The 15,529-nt window shown below is 38.5% G+C and overlaps 1 protein-coding gene across 5 annotated transcripts in view; it reads right to left on the bottom strand.

Moving 5' to 3' along the window:
• EML6 (EMAP like 6) overlaps positions 1-15,529 on the bottom strand; it is a 287,468-nt gene that overhangs the window by 80,149 nt on the left and 191,790 nt on the right. For all 5 annotated transcript variants that reach the window (XR_001501286.3, XM_059891241.1, XM_059891240.1 and 2 more), the window contains 2 exons: positions 10,381-10,474; positions 503-603 (listed from right to left, as the gene is read on the bottom strand). Coding sequence is in view for 4 of the 5 variants with exons in the window: in XM_059891241.1 (XP_059747224.1) it covers positions 503-603; positions 10,381-10,474 (195 nt within the window). In the remaining variant the exon portion in view is untranslated. The remainder of the gene's footprint in view (positions 1-502; positions 604-10,380; positions 10,475-15,529) is intronic.

The raw sequence follows: 15,529 nt of genomic DNA, 5'->3' as shown, positions 1-15,529 counted from the left end.
AATAAGATATTCTTCCATGTTTTGTCCTATTATTTACTCATCCTTATTATCAGCATTATAAACCACAAGTATTTATTTTGACCACTTACTGTGTGTAGTGTACAGTGTGTGTGTGTGTGTCAGGGGTTAATTCATGTGCTAAATGTAGTGATAAAATAATAAGAGAACCCTCAAAATACTAAACATTTTGTCCACCCAACTAAAGTGATTATTTCCTGCTCAGTAGTCCAACATAACCGCTGCTTTCAGAACATGATGAAATATAAAAATAACTATTCTCAGAGCACAACATTTCCAAAACTCTCTAGACACTGATGAATATGCATAGCATCACACAGAGTGTTCTAAGCTTCACAGCTCAGACGTTGTTTGGGAGCAAATATCTTTTAGGCATATTTTAATTTTAGATTGCAGAGAGAGGCTAGGTAGTGCTAGTGGGTTGTTTTTTTTTCCCAGCTACAGTAAAACTTTCAACCACATAAGTGATAAACCCAAACAATACCTGCTTGTTGCCAGAATCTGATGTGCTTGATCCCAACTGTTACCAGTCTGTCAACATGGTGTGGATTACACTTTACCACAAATATCTTATCTTTATGTCCTCTGTAAGACACAAACAGGGGGAAAACCCTAGTCTTGATGAAAGCACTTCTAGAGAGTTTTATTTACAGCATGCATTTGGTTTCACTTTCATTAAGCACATCTAATAGGACAAGTAAATTACTGCTAGAAGATGATTTAAGATACACATGGTGGGGTGTGAATTAAAATAACGAGCTTTGGCTTTTCTTTGCATATTTGAGCCCTTCTTACTCTAACATTGCTACTAGAGTCTACTAATTATGCTTCAAACAAATTAATGAAACATTTAAAATGGATCAGAATGTCTCCATAATATAAAATTAATGCTGCCACTATAGAATTTAATCCTTAGCATACAGAGATCTTGTAGAATATATTGTAAAAGGGTATTAATGAGAAACTTCAAATGTAATATTCTTGCTGTGGAAGGCATAACTTTGGGTTAAACAGAGTTTCAGCTAGAAGTGTATTCATGAGAAACTGAAGACCCTGGCTTACATTCATGGAAAGACAAAGGATGTCATATTAATTTAAGGCACTCAAGGATGCTATGCATTCAAAATCTAAGTTTATAACCCAAGAGGCAGAAGGACAAATATAGAAATGAGGACTGACTGTAGGCTGCAGCTGTAAACTGGCATTACACTGTGCCTGGGAAATTTCTGTTTCAGAGTATAAAGTAATCACATTAAATTTAAGGATTTACTGATCTTAATGGACTATGTGATGGTCTTCTCTGATATATTAGGACTTAACGTTTATTATTAAAGGAAAAGCTATCGATAAAAAAGAACATGACTAATTGCCCTTATGAATACAGATTTTAAAATCTTAAATAAAATACTAGCAAAGAGACTCCAACAACACGTTAACAAAATAGTACACTATGACCAAATTCAAGGGTGCTTCATTATTAAGGAATCAAACAGTGCAATTCATCATATTAATATGTGAGAAAAATTATGTTATCATTTTCAATGATGCCAAAAAGGTATTTCACAAAAAATCTAATGGTCACTTATGACTTTAAAAAGTACTCAACTAACACTCAATAAAGTAGGAATTAATGGATGCTTTAGAATTTCTCTTAGACTTTTATAATTCCATGCAGTTCCTAACTCTCACTGAGAAATACAGATTCATTCAAGACCAACTATACACAGACTGTCTCTTCAATGTCACGTGCCACTATCTTTTCTTTAAAAACAGAATGTGCTAGAACAGTAGCTTCTCCTTGGTGTGCTTGTGCATGTGTGAACTTGAAAGTCAGATTCCTATTTAATGCGATTCCTGATGAAAGTCAGATTCTTCATGTTATTCCCAATAAAGTCAGGAACAAGACTGTCACCACTACCATTAACATCATACTGAACATATTATCTAATGCAATTAGACAAAGTCTAACAAATTAAAGACACAGGAGCTAGAATGGAAGAGGTAAAACTATTTCTATCTGCAAATGATATAATTCCATGCCTAAAAAATCCAAAAGAAAATAAAGTAAAAACAACTACAAATAAGATAATTTAGGAAATTTATAGTACATAAAATCAAATACAGAGTCAATAACCTTACTATATATTTACATTATCCAGTTGAAAAATACATTGGAAGAAAGGACTATATTTAAAACAACAATAAAAATATCAAGGCATACGTTTAATAAGAACTGTGCACTAACATATAAATGAGTATAACAACAAGGGGAAAAGCCACCCATATCGGTAATATATATAGAAAAACATTCCATGTTCTTGAGCTGGAAAACTCAATCATAAAGATGTTAATTCTAGCTTTGTTTATGAATTCAACCTGATTCCAAAAGATAAGAGCATTTGCTAGTCCTCTTTTCATATTCTATTGCTCTTTTCAGATAAGAGTGTCTGGTCTTTAATTTGGAGCTAGACATCCTGATTTTAAAGTTCTTATGGAAGAATAAAACAACAGTATGGCCAAGAAAACTCTGAAAAAGAAAAGCTAAATGGGAAGAGTAGCTCTCCTAGGTATTAAAATAACTTATAAAACCTCCATGATTAAAACTGTGTGGTATTGGTGCACAAGTGACTGACAAGCTAACGGTAAAATAGAAAATCTAGAAAGAGACCCAAAGGAATATTAAAATGTAGCACATACTAAAGACAGGTCTCAAATCAATGTGGGGGGCGGGCTGAAATGAATACTTAAAATAAATGGTGTATGTTACTAAATGCTGGCAAGGATGTGGAGTAACAGGAATTCTCAATCATTGTTGGTGGGAATGCAAAATGGTACAGTTACTTTGGAAGATATTTTGGTAGTTTCTTACAAGACGAAACATATTCTTACCATAAGATTCAGCAATCATGTTCCTTAGTATTTATCCAAAGGAGTTGGAAACTTATGTCCACACAAAAACCTGCACATGGATGCTTATGGCAGCTTTAAACATAACTGCCAAAACTTGGAAGCAACCAAGATGTTCTTCAGGTGAATGGATAAAAAAACTGTGGCACATTCAGAGAACAGAGTATTATTCATTGCTAAAAAGAAATGCTGGGCATACACACTGAGGAAACCAGAATTGAAAGAGACATGTGTACCCCAATGTTCATCGCAGCACTGTTTATAATAGCCAGGACATGGAAGCAACCTAGATGTCCATCAGCAGACAAATGGATAAGAAGGCTGTGGTACATATACACAATGGAGTATTACTCAGCCATTAAAAAGAATACATTTGAATCAGTTCTAATGAGGTGGATGAAACTGGAGCCTATTATACAGAGTGAAGTAAGCCAGAAAGAAAAACACCAATACAGTATACTAACACATATATATGGAATTTAGAAAGATGGTAACAATAACCCTGTATGTGAGACAGCAAAAGAGACACAGATATATAGAACAGTCTTTTGGACTCTGTGGGAGAGGGAGAGGGTGGGATGATTTGGGAGAATGGCATTGAAATGTATATAATATCATATAAGAAACTAATCACCAGTCCAGGTTTGATGCAGGATACAGGATGTTTGGGCTGGTGCACTGGCATGACCCAGAGGGATGGTATGGGGAGGGAGGAGGGAGGGGGGTTCAGGATGGGGAACACGTGTGGTGGATTCATGTTGATGTATGTAGGCAAAACCAATACAATATTGTAAAGTAATTAGCCTCCAATTAAAATAAATAAATTTAAATTAAAAAAATAAAATAAAATAAAAAGAAACGAGCTATCAAACCATGAAGGGACATGGGGGAACTTTAAATGGATACTACTAAGTGAAAGAAGCCAATCTGAAAAGGCTATATGTTATATGATTCCAACTAACTGATTTTCTGGAAAAGGCAAAACTAGGGAGACAGTTAAAAAAATGAATGGTTTCTAGGATAGAGAGGAGCAAGGGATGAACAGCCAGAGCACAGAGGATTTTTAGGGAAGTGAAACTATTCTGCATGATACTATAATGGCAGACACAAGTCATCACACATGTGTCAAGACTCACAGAATGTGCAACACCAAGAGTGAACCCTAATGTGGACTGTGGACTTTGGGTGACAATGATGTGTCAATGTAGCTTCATCTGTTATAACAAATGTACCACTCTGGTGCCAGGTGTGGATTTGAAGGAGGCTGGAATAGTGGACATACGGGAACTCTATTATCTGTACAATTTTTCTATTAACTTAAACCTGATTTAAGGCAATGGCACCCCACTCCAGTACTCTTGGCTGGAAAATCCCACAGGCAGAGGAGCCTGGTAGGCTGCAGTCCATGGGGTCGCTAAGAGTCATACACGACTGAGCGACTTCACTTTCACTTTCCACTTTCATGCACTGTAGAAGGAAATGGCAACCCACTCCAGTGTTCCTGCCTGGAGAATCCCAGGGACGGGGGAGCCTGGTGGGCTGCCGTCTATGGGGTCGCACAGAATCCGACACGACTGAAGCGACTTAGCAGCAGCAGCAGCAGCAGCTTTGAAAAATAAAGTCTATATAAAAGGGAAAAGAAAAATGGTATTTGGAATACCTTGATAGCTCTAAGGAGAAAGGATAAAATTGAATCTGTGTCTTGAAATAGACACTGGGATAAATTCCAAATGATTTAGAGATCTAAATGTAACGATGGAGTGATGGCAGATTAGAAGAAATCATGAGTGATTTCCTTTGAACCTGAGGACAGGGAACACTTTTCTTAGTCTCAAAATCTTGAAGCAGTCAATATTGCTAAATTTGACCACATAAAAATAAAAGCCTTTGCATGATGAAAAACATCATAGCAAACTCAAAAGACAAATGACAAACTAAGTGAAATACCTGTAAGCTAGAGACAACAGACAAATAACCCTAATATTTACAGGACTACTTCCTGTGTGAAGTGTATTTCAGAGAAACCAAGTGGTTCATGGGGGGAAACGCTTCTTTATAGAAGAATTCTAGCTAGTATGAAGAATGAATAATAGAATTAGAAAATTATCATCTTCAACCCTTAATTAAATAATCAATTTAGCCCAGAGTTGTAAACGGAGGTCCAACCATTAGATAACACATTGATAGGAAGCTTTCTAATGGGAGGATGAGGCTGATACTACTAGAAACCACAATAGAGCTGAGTATTACTAAGAGTTGGAGAACCAGACATATGGGGGCAGTGGCGTACCATGGGGTAGACTGGAATGGTGATCTGCCCTGAGAAAGAGGAATTCCATCCCTGTCACTGTTTAGAATTGCTGGCTCAGGAGAATAATAAAACAGACTTACTTTTAGTTGGTTTTATTATTCTTAAAAAAATTCCTACAGATATCACAAGCACTACTGCTTGTACCTGGCAGGTACTGCTCCCACTGCCCCTGCCCTCTGGCATGCCACTGATTATGCTGCTTCTGATAGAGTCAATCATGAAGTACGGATTAGATGTGCTCATGCTCTTGACTGAAAAACTGAACTTAGGAGAAAATATCTGCAAATCATATATTTGATAAGGGACTGATATCCTTTGGAGGGAATGATGCTAAAGCTGAAACTCCAGTACTTTGGCCACCTCATGTGAAGAGTTGATTCATTGGAAAAGACTCTGATGCTGGGAAGGACTGGGGCAGGAGGAGAAGGGGACGACAGAGGATGAGATGGCTGGATGGCATCACTGACTCAATGGACGTGAGTCTGAGTGAACTCCGGGAGTTGGTGATGGACAGGGAGGCCTGGTGTGCTGCGATTCATGGGGTTGCAAAGAGTCGGACACGACTGAGCGACTGATCTGATCTGATCTGATATCCAGGATATATTTTTAGAAAAAATTACAACTCAATAATTAAAAGGCAAATAACCCAATTAAAAATGGACAAAATATCTAAATAGACATTGATACAAAGAATGTATAAATTATTAACATAAACTTTAGAGAGAAGATGCTAGAGAAAACCAAAATGAAAAGTGAGATATCACAGATATCACAGATATTACAAATTATATCCCCTACATATAAAAGACCATTGCTTTGCTTGCTCGTGTCTATACAATGGCAAACAATTAAACAGTTGGGAAAATCTTTTTGGAGAGCACATTTTCAGTTCAGTTCAATTGCTCAGTCATATTCAACTCTTTGTGACCCCATGCACTGAAGCATGCCAGGCTTCCCTGTCCATCACCAACTCCCAGAGCTTGCTCAAACTCAAGTCCATCGAGTCAGTGATGCCATCCAACCATCTCATCCTCTGTTGTCCCCTTCTCCTCCTGCCTTCAATCTTTCCCAGCATCAGGGTCTTTTCCAACGAGTCAGCTCTTTGCATCAGGTGGCCAAGTACTGGAGTTTCAGCTTCAACATCAGTCCTTCCAATGAATATTCAGGACTGATTTCCTTTAGGATGGACTGGTTTGATCTCCTTGCAGTCCAAGGGACTCTCAAGAATCTCCTCCAACACCACAGTTCAAAAGCATCAATTCTTTGGCACTCAGCTTTCTTTATAGTCCAGTTCTCACATCCATATATGACTACTGGAAAAACCTTAGCTTTGACTAGATAGACCTTTGTCGGCAAAGTAATATCTCTGGTTTTTAATATGCTGTCTAGGTTGGTTATAGCTTTTCTTCCAAGGAGCAAGCGTCTTTTAATTTCATGGCTGCAGTCACCATCTGCAGTGATTCTGGAGCCCAAGAAAATAAAGTCTGTCACTGTTTCCATTGTTTCCCCATCTATTTGCCATGAAGTGATGAGACTGGATGCCATGCTCTTCGTTTTTTGAATGTTGAGTTTGTAGCCAGCTTTTTCACTCTCTGCTTTCACTTTCATCAAAAGGCTCTTCAGTTCTTCTTCACTTTCCGCCATAAAGGTGGTGTCATCTGCATATCTGCACATTTTAGTTTTCATCTAATTTCTTGATGTCATAAAAACCCCAGTGTTGTTTCTCTTGTGGCTAAAATTCTAAACTGACTGATGATGGCATGTCAATGTCAACACCTAAATAAAGAACACTCACTGAATTACCTCTGTCATTTTTTTCCTTTAGACATGTGTTAAATTTGTATGGAAGTTGCCTACAACTCTGTGTGTGTGTGTGTGTATAAGAAAAACAAAACAGAAAGAGTTTCATGTCCTACAACTGATGGAATAAGAATGTAGGAGAGTCAGTACTGCTGCCCTAATACAGGGCAAGTCCCTATGCCTGTGTCAAAGGTAATTTACCAGGTAGGGCCATATGCAAAGGTAACCCACAACTGGAAGACTGAATATTTGATTTATGTCTCAGCCCAAGATTGAAAATAGCTTATAATACAGAATAACAAAGAATAAGCCAGGGAACAATGAGAAGAAGAAAGGGAGATGATATATTGGTGAGTGGGGAAAAAAAGCAAGTTACAGAGCAATATGTATAATATTCCGTATATGAATAAAACAGATAAAAATACCCACAGAATATGTATCCAAGAATACAGGCTAAAAATGTTAGCCATAGCTATGTCTGGGTAGTAGAATTATGAATCATTTTCTTCTTGGAGATTTTCTGTGCTAACTTTTCTATAATCATGTATTATTTTGAAAACAGAAGACAATTAATAAATGTTATTTTAAAAAAGAGATCCATATCTTAAAAAAAGGAAAGGTGTCACTTTCATATTCAGGAGACTTGATCACATTCACTAAATGTATGTAAGGGTAGGGACTTAAACTAGATCAAGCAGCAGAGTTAAAACAGTAGTGCATACTCTGAAAGTACATTTACATCTCCACATGGCCCTGTGTTTTGTCCCTAAAAGTAAAAACACAAGTACTTTTCAATGTTGAAGTATTCTTGTTATGCACACCATGATAACTTGTACCTTTTGCCTAAGGTCCCCACTGTTTAAACTTCTGAGATGAAGTTTGTTAATAAAAGTCATTGTCCCTGGTCTTGTTACTGGTGTGATAGAAATCCAAAAAAAGGGACATGGAAGTGCCTGATCAATTGTCTTTTTGTTGTGTCCCGAGAGACACTGGTATCAGGCTATTTCATTACTGCCCATAAGAGACTGCTCTTGGTTGTTAAATGGGTTACTTGTAAACCAACCTTGAAAAAGAAAGAGAGACTAAACAATTCATTTGTAATGGAGGTGACTGAAGTCATTCATGAAAATTAACAAAGATCAACAAAAAAGTGTGCAAGGAGATTGGTTCAAGTCTCATCAAAATCTGTAATAAGATCTTTATGGGCTATATCTGAACCTGCCTGATTTCTATGAGTGGATGAAAACGTAGGTTCACTTAAACACACTGACAACTGACGGGTGGCTATTTGGAGGGGGGGCAATACGTAAGCCTCAGGCAGCAGGCAGCACCACAGGTGATACCGTCTCAGCCATGAGCTATGCCCCTCCTCTCATGGGGAATCTCATATCCTGGGTCATGGGCACTACTGTGGAATATTGCCTGCCAGAACCCACAACCTGCGGGATGCAGGTCTGCTGTTGAGCCTGGCTAGGTGATGGTGGCAATGACTGAGACACAGAAGAGCAGAGTGAAGGATATCACTGAGTTAGCCATCCTCTGAGAGTAAATGAGACCCTTGGAGGAGCTACGATGACTCCCGGGAGTCAGTAAGGTCCCGTCAGTGAAGTATTACTCCTTTTTCTTTGTCACTTCTTTCATGGTTTAAACTGTGTTTAAAGTTTGTATCTTTAAGCAGTCTAATCCTCAGGCCATAAGTAGAATTTTAATTTTTTTTGTTTGGTTACTTATTTACATAAATATCCATGATTGTTTTAACATTGTATAAATATTATTTATTGCTTAAAAATCTAGTATTCAACCAAAGAACTTTAACAATCTTTGACACACCTTCCTGGAAAGAGCACTGGATGAATGTTACATCTGTGAAATTGTTCTCTGTGGGTAATTCTGCAGGTGTCCTCTTCAGGGAATGTGACATGTGGCTTTGGAGCAATTCCAAAAATAAATGGCATTATTAACATAATGATAAGTTGCTTTGTGGTAATTAAATAGTAGTAACACTAACAAACATATCAAATATATACTTCTAAAATATTAATATTTCTTTCTTCCACTTTTATTACTGTTTCTGGCATACAAGTAAGCCAATCAGATTTGCAGAGGGTGTTCTAGTAGGGAAATTGAGTTCCTGGGGCTTTTGAAATGTAGACATGTGCTTTACCTGAAATGAACTATGATACAAATGGTAGTTAGCAGAAATATTAAAGTAAAATATAGTATATTAATCTAAGAGGAAAGCAAAGTTCTGATTAGAAGCTAAATCTGAGTATCAGCAGTGAGTGATAAAACCATGAGGAATACTAGAGAGATGAAAAGAAAAACCGCTTGGGTAGGCAGATTTATGAGCTGCCATTTGCTGCCAAGAATTCCATCTCAATAGCAGTCATCAGAAAAGCTCCCTTTTTTATCCTAAGATGGTCAGCTGGAGTCCTCAAGACTCCATCTGCTCCTCCTCTGACTCTCCAGCAATTTATAGATCTTCATTCATCAAATCAAATTGTGAAAACCCCTCTTTCCCCCTATTTAATATTGTAGAGGGAAACATCAATTTAAAAAGTGAATACTGGAGTTCAAAGCCACCAATTTAAAATGATTTTATGGTGCAAGGTAAAAAGGAAGTTGGTTTATACAGGGAAAAACCAATAGAGAGATATACCGATAATATGTCTTGGACAACAAATCATCCTTAGTTGCCAACTATTTTGACCTCTGACCATGGCCAGGCAAACAGCTAAGCCCAAAGCAAGCAGGAATGGAAAGCAATGTTCAGACTTAGGGCTGATTCAGCAGGGAGGGAGGCTGGGGTGTGGGAGGACAGGTGGTCTGTAAACGGCAGTAGGTCTTGGAAAGTCTATTTATAAGACAGGGAGATTAGTGAAACAATCTGCCTGCTTTGAAAGCGAGTGGCAGATGTACACGATGGGCCTCCTTTCCCGCATGCCACAGCTTCATGACAAATGCTGCTGACTTCAGTGACATTGACGCTCCTTCACCAGATGCTAAGACAGTTGAAAAACAAGGGCCAAGGCACAGGCTGAGAAAAGTGGCTTTTCTACTGCTGGTAAAAAGCTCTGATACAGACAATGCATAGACTACTAAAAGCAAAGTGGTGGATAACTCTCTGGAAAGGATTTCAGAATTCTTCAATTCCCTGAAATAAACATCAATTCCTCTAAGTCAGGTCTGTCACCATGAACTATTACAATATGTTTTCATTTAGGTGTTAAGATATGAACTTCATCTGAGTTTGAAGATGAAATCTTACCAGAGAAGGCAAACTATTAACATTTACTGAAGTGTGATCATCGGCAGGATGTTGTAAGACCCGGGCAGCTTCTTACCTGGTGGTAGCTATCTTTTCTCCCTTTTTCCAGTCCCAAAACACAATACTGTGAAAATCGTCTAAACCAACCGACACCAGACATTTTCCATCAGCTGTATGAAAACAACATAAATGTCAAATGACTCATTTCTTCAATGAAAAACCAAAACATTTTATATACTGTAAAGAGGAACAAGAAATTGACCTTAGAAGAAGAATACACTAAAGGAATCTCACTAAATGAAATGCGTAAGTACTAATAGCAGAGCTTCTCAATATATAATAAGTAGATGCTGAACTGAATTGCTGATCCAACACTCCAGTCTCAGACACAGGGCTAAGGGGAGCTTCTCAAGTAAGTCCCCCAAACCTTGTCTATTTTGTGTCAGATAAAGCTCATGACATTTACTGGAAGAGTCATTTAACTTTGTGACTCTTAGTCTATTCTGAGCTCTAAAAAACTGGTTCTATTTAACCCTCCAAGATAAGAGCATTATAGAAACTAAATTTAACTTGGAAAATTCCTTCAAAAAAATGACTTTATAATTTAAAAAGTCTTAACTTCTTACTTTCCCTATTTCAAATGTAATATGTTTGCTGTAGGACATTGAGAAAATACAAAGGAGATTTAAGAATTTTCCAAATTTCTAGGCCTACATTTGATGCATATCTTATCAATAAGTTTCCCTACATAAATGTGCTTTGAAAAAACAAAACCAGGATTATAGTGAACATACTATTTTTTTCCACTTGTTATATGATGAACATTTTCTCTTGGTATTAAATATTATTTATAATACTATCAATGATTTGGACAGGCTGTTTGTCAAATAAAAAAAATATATAAGAGACATAATTGAATTTGAAATCAAAATAGTTAATTCGCTTTTTCATTTCAAGACCAAAGAAAAGGTACAGTGAATAAATCTTTCCTTTGCTGCCACCTTCACAGAGCTAGATTTACAGGAGAAACGTCTTGGGTCAGCAGCTCCTCCCCAGCTTGGAGTAGGCTGGAGATGGTGGCCAAGTTTACCAAGCCTCAGTTTAGTGGGGTGTCTTCTCTGACAACAGGGAACCATTATTAACAGGGTAAAGAAATGAGTATGTGAGTGGGCTTCTCACACAGCCCACTCAGGATTTCAACTGGTATTTTCAAAGATAGCCCTGGGGTAGATGTCAAATTAGGGTAGCCAGGAAATATAAAGGAGCCCTAGTCAAACTGGGATTTCATATAAGCAATGGATAATTTCTTAGTACAAGTATGTCCCTTACAATATTATATTGCATGAATATATTGCATGAGAATACTTATATGAAGAAATTATGCATTGCTTGTCTAAAATTCAAATTTAACTGGGTCTTCTGTATTCATATTTGCTATAGCTAGTAACCCTCCTCGAATGCTGGTTAACTCGTGTCCAACCCCTGAGTGACCTTACTTGATCCAGAGACCATCCCCCAACCAACTAGGAACAGCAGTCTGCTCCTTTTCTAGAGGAAAAAGGAAAGTAACAAAAAGAAGAGCCTGGCTTAACAAACCAAATCACTCCCAATCCTCTACTGCTTCTAAGTATGAGGCAAGGATTTGGAAGTTACATAAACTATTTCAAGCTCCTAGACTATAGTATTAGGTGAAGACATTAACACTTTGCTAAAGGCCTAAATCACCACGAAGTGACTACTATACACACATGTGTCTTCTAAATCATAATGAATATGTCCTCATGCTTAAATGTTACCAGGATTTAAACTGTGCCTGGTCTCTTTTCATGCATTTGGAAGAAGGGACTGGTGATGACTTCTTGTTCAGAACAACCAACATGACTTTTCCTAGTATCTCTTGGTGTGGCCTGGCTATGTTTCTATTTTAGCATGTCTCTGTATTTGGTGATTTTGATTGAAGAGTTCTCGTTCCCTTTTTAGATTGTAAGCCCTTAAGACGTACTTATAGTACTTGCATCACATTTCCAACATGATCCTCATACTGAGATGTTTTTCAATGAATTTTGATGATACTGGTGACATTAGGAGATAAAAATGGAATGTCTCCACGGATGGTATGGAGGGAATGTTCTGTTACATAAAATTTTAAATCAAAAACACTGCACAGATATTCAGTGTCTCCCCCCCCCTTTTTTTTTTGCATTTGTAAATCCTATATTTTGTTTTCTTTTGTAACCTGGGTAGCTATGTTAGATGTCCTTCTTAATGCAAACGTTCACACGTTTTAAGTGATTGTCTTTTATTTATTTTTTTACATCTTTTGAAAAAGGCCTTAGAGTAAGTTTTTTTTTGCTTTTTGTTTCTTTTTATTAGAACTTCTATGAGGCCCCATCAGCTTGTCTTCAGTTATACCACCTTTCTACCCCAATTTGTGACCTAGTAGCAATGAAGCCCCAGAACAAATCCAGAGATGCCTCAACAAACATACCTTTTCTTTTAGGATGGTGACTTTTTCTTGAATTGGGGGGGCATTTCTACATATCACACAGTTTTGTGTGGGGGATTTCTACATATCACACAGTTTTGAAATATAACTGCGCTGTGCTTAGTTGCTCAGTCATGTCCGACTCTTTGCGACCCCATTGAGGAGCCCGACAGGCTCCTTTGTGACCCCATTGACGGTAGCCCGACAGGCTCCTCTGTCCATGGGGATTCTCCCGGCAAGAATATTGGAGTGGGTTGCCATGCCCTCCTCCAGGGAATTTTCCCAGTCCAGGGACAGAACCCAGGTCTCCCACATTGCAGGTAGATTCTTTACTGTCTGAGTCATCAGGGAAGTGGATTTCTTCCCAGTTTTTATTTCCCCTCACAGAGGCTTGACTTTAGCTTTGAAAAATCCATTGTTCCTTGACCATTTAGCTGGGGTTTCTGACTTTCAAACATATGGAAATGTCCTTTCTAGTCACAGTATGTATTAATTATGGATATTTTGTGACATAGTCCAGAAATAATTCTGAGGCACTTAATGTCAACAGCAAAGGGCAAATTAGAAAGAGAAATATTTTATTCAGGCAATTACAAGTTGGTCCTATATTCAGGACTCATAAAAAATGCATAGGTTTTTGGATCTGAAGCACAATGAAATCAAGCAATCTCAGATGTGCCCTTGTGGATATTACTATTATGCAATGAAGGTTTTTAAAAATATGAGGATGATATTTAGGGTAGAAAATATGTATGTGGCTAAACTTTTCTCTTTCTAATCGGTTTTCCATTCATGTGGAAGCACTTTCCTGACTGCAAGCACAGAAACAAAGACCTCCATTTTCCCTGCTGCTGCTGCTGCTAAGTCGCTTCAGTCATGTCAGACTCTGTGCGACCCCATAGACGGCAGCCCACCAGGCTCCCCCGTCCCTGGGATTCTCCAGGCAAGAACACTGGAGTGGGGTGCCATTTCCTTCTCCAATGCATGAAAGTGAGAAGTGAAAGTCCGACTCAGCAACCCCATGGACTGCAGCCCACCAGGCTCCTCCATCCATGGGATTTTCCAGGCAAGAGTACTGGAGTGGGGTGCCATTGCCTTCTCTGCCATTTTCCCTAGACGGTGATAATAAATCCACAAGGTTAAAGAGTTGCTCAGTTAAGTGACACAATATAAATTCATTCCTTCTTGTTGACACAATTTACAGGTATGGGTTATGTTGTTGGAAATGTTTTTGATTAAAAATGTCTTCTTTTTGTTTGCTTCGGAAGAGGGGCAAGAATAGATTAATCCAAATTCCTAGTGATAATGGCTTATCTGTTGTCTAGTTGTCATACAATGTGCCTGCTTTGTATTTCCATGAGAATTTCTATCATCAGTAGGTCTCCACAACATCCCCCCAAATGGGCTGACTTTTAAGAGATAGGTGGGTGTGGGGGTACACTGAGGCACACAGATAGGCCCCTGGCTAGATAATATCCAATGTGGGTACCCTGTTTACATGGTTGAACTGGGAACTGTAAAACTTCTCTCTCATCATGTTGATTTAAACTCCTCAGTTTCCTGTAAGTACCCAAAAGGAAAGGTATAGTTGTTCCTGCTGCAGTTCACACAAGTGTTTGGTTCGAGGCAATTCTAGCATAGGGGTCTCTTTCACCAGAGGTGAGGGGTCATCCCATGTGGCAGCCTCTATGCACTACTGTGCCCATGACACATCTACACTGGAGAATGGGGGTGCGGGGGGCTGGAACCCTGACCATTGGCTAGAGGGAGTGAGGAAGTAAGGGATCACGCTGAGTGACTCTCCTGATAAAAGTTCACTCCAGCCCTGGTGGGGGGCAGGGGCAGGAAGGGGCAGGAGGATGAGCAGGGAGAGTGATGGCACAGCTCCTGCCACCCAGTGGCCCCAGGCCTGGTGATTTTTTTACAGGACTGAGCCAGGAGCCCTGGGTCCCTGCTCTGGACCTCAGCCATACCATCAGACTCTCTGGATCTTCATTACATGTAAAGCTGTGCAGGTGTCTGTTTAAGACTAAAGCTGTATCATAACACAAGGTACGACTATGAATATAAATTAAACTGAAGAGGCTCAGCTCACACCTTCAGAAGGGCCACAGAAACCACCAAGATCAACCAACCACAGTTCATCTTCATGGAACCATACAAGGTGATGGATCAAACGCAATAGACACTTCCCCACTTCCTCAATAGTCCTTACTTGTAGTGCTTTCTCAAACTATCACCTAGCTTTTTGGGTGCCATTTATAAAATTAACATGGTATTTAAATTCTGAGACAAAAAATGTGATTTTTCACAATCAAAAATAACACATTTGCTGCATAAATGGGTTCTTCCCTAGTGACTGTTATCTGGTGAATAGTGTATTGTTAAAACAGAAATATCTTTTTATGCAGAAAATATTTATCTGAGCATTTCTTAATTTGCCTAAAATAGAATTAGAAGCAGGGACAGAATCTGCTTCTCAGCCTCTTCTTAGAGTATCTGGTTTCTCTATCCTAGGCAACGATCTGAGGGGCCTGGGATAAACTACGTGTATAGTAGTTTAGGGCATATGGGAAGGTGCATATGATATCCCCACAAATCTGTACTGTGTGACTGGTCAGAGAATCAAGGTGATTTTCATCCAAAGATGGTTTACATGTAAAGTTCTAGTAGCAGTAGTGAAAGGCAAGACAGAGCTCATTAAGCAAAACTTCATTCATTCGCATTTTTGGAGTAGCCC

Source organism: Bos taurus, chromosome 11, assembly GCF_002263795.3.
Source record: "Bos taurus isolate L1 Dominette 01449 registration number 42190680 breed Hereford chromosome 11, ARS-UCD2.0, whole genome shotgun sequence".
Classification (NCBI taxonomy): Eukaryota; Metazoa; Chordata; class Mammalia; order Artiodactyla; family Bovidae; genus Bos; species Bos taurus.
Note: the sequence above shows the minus strand (reverse complement) of the source record. Positions and strands in the feature narration are given on the sequence as shown.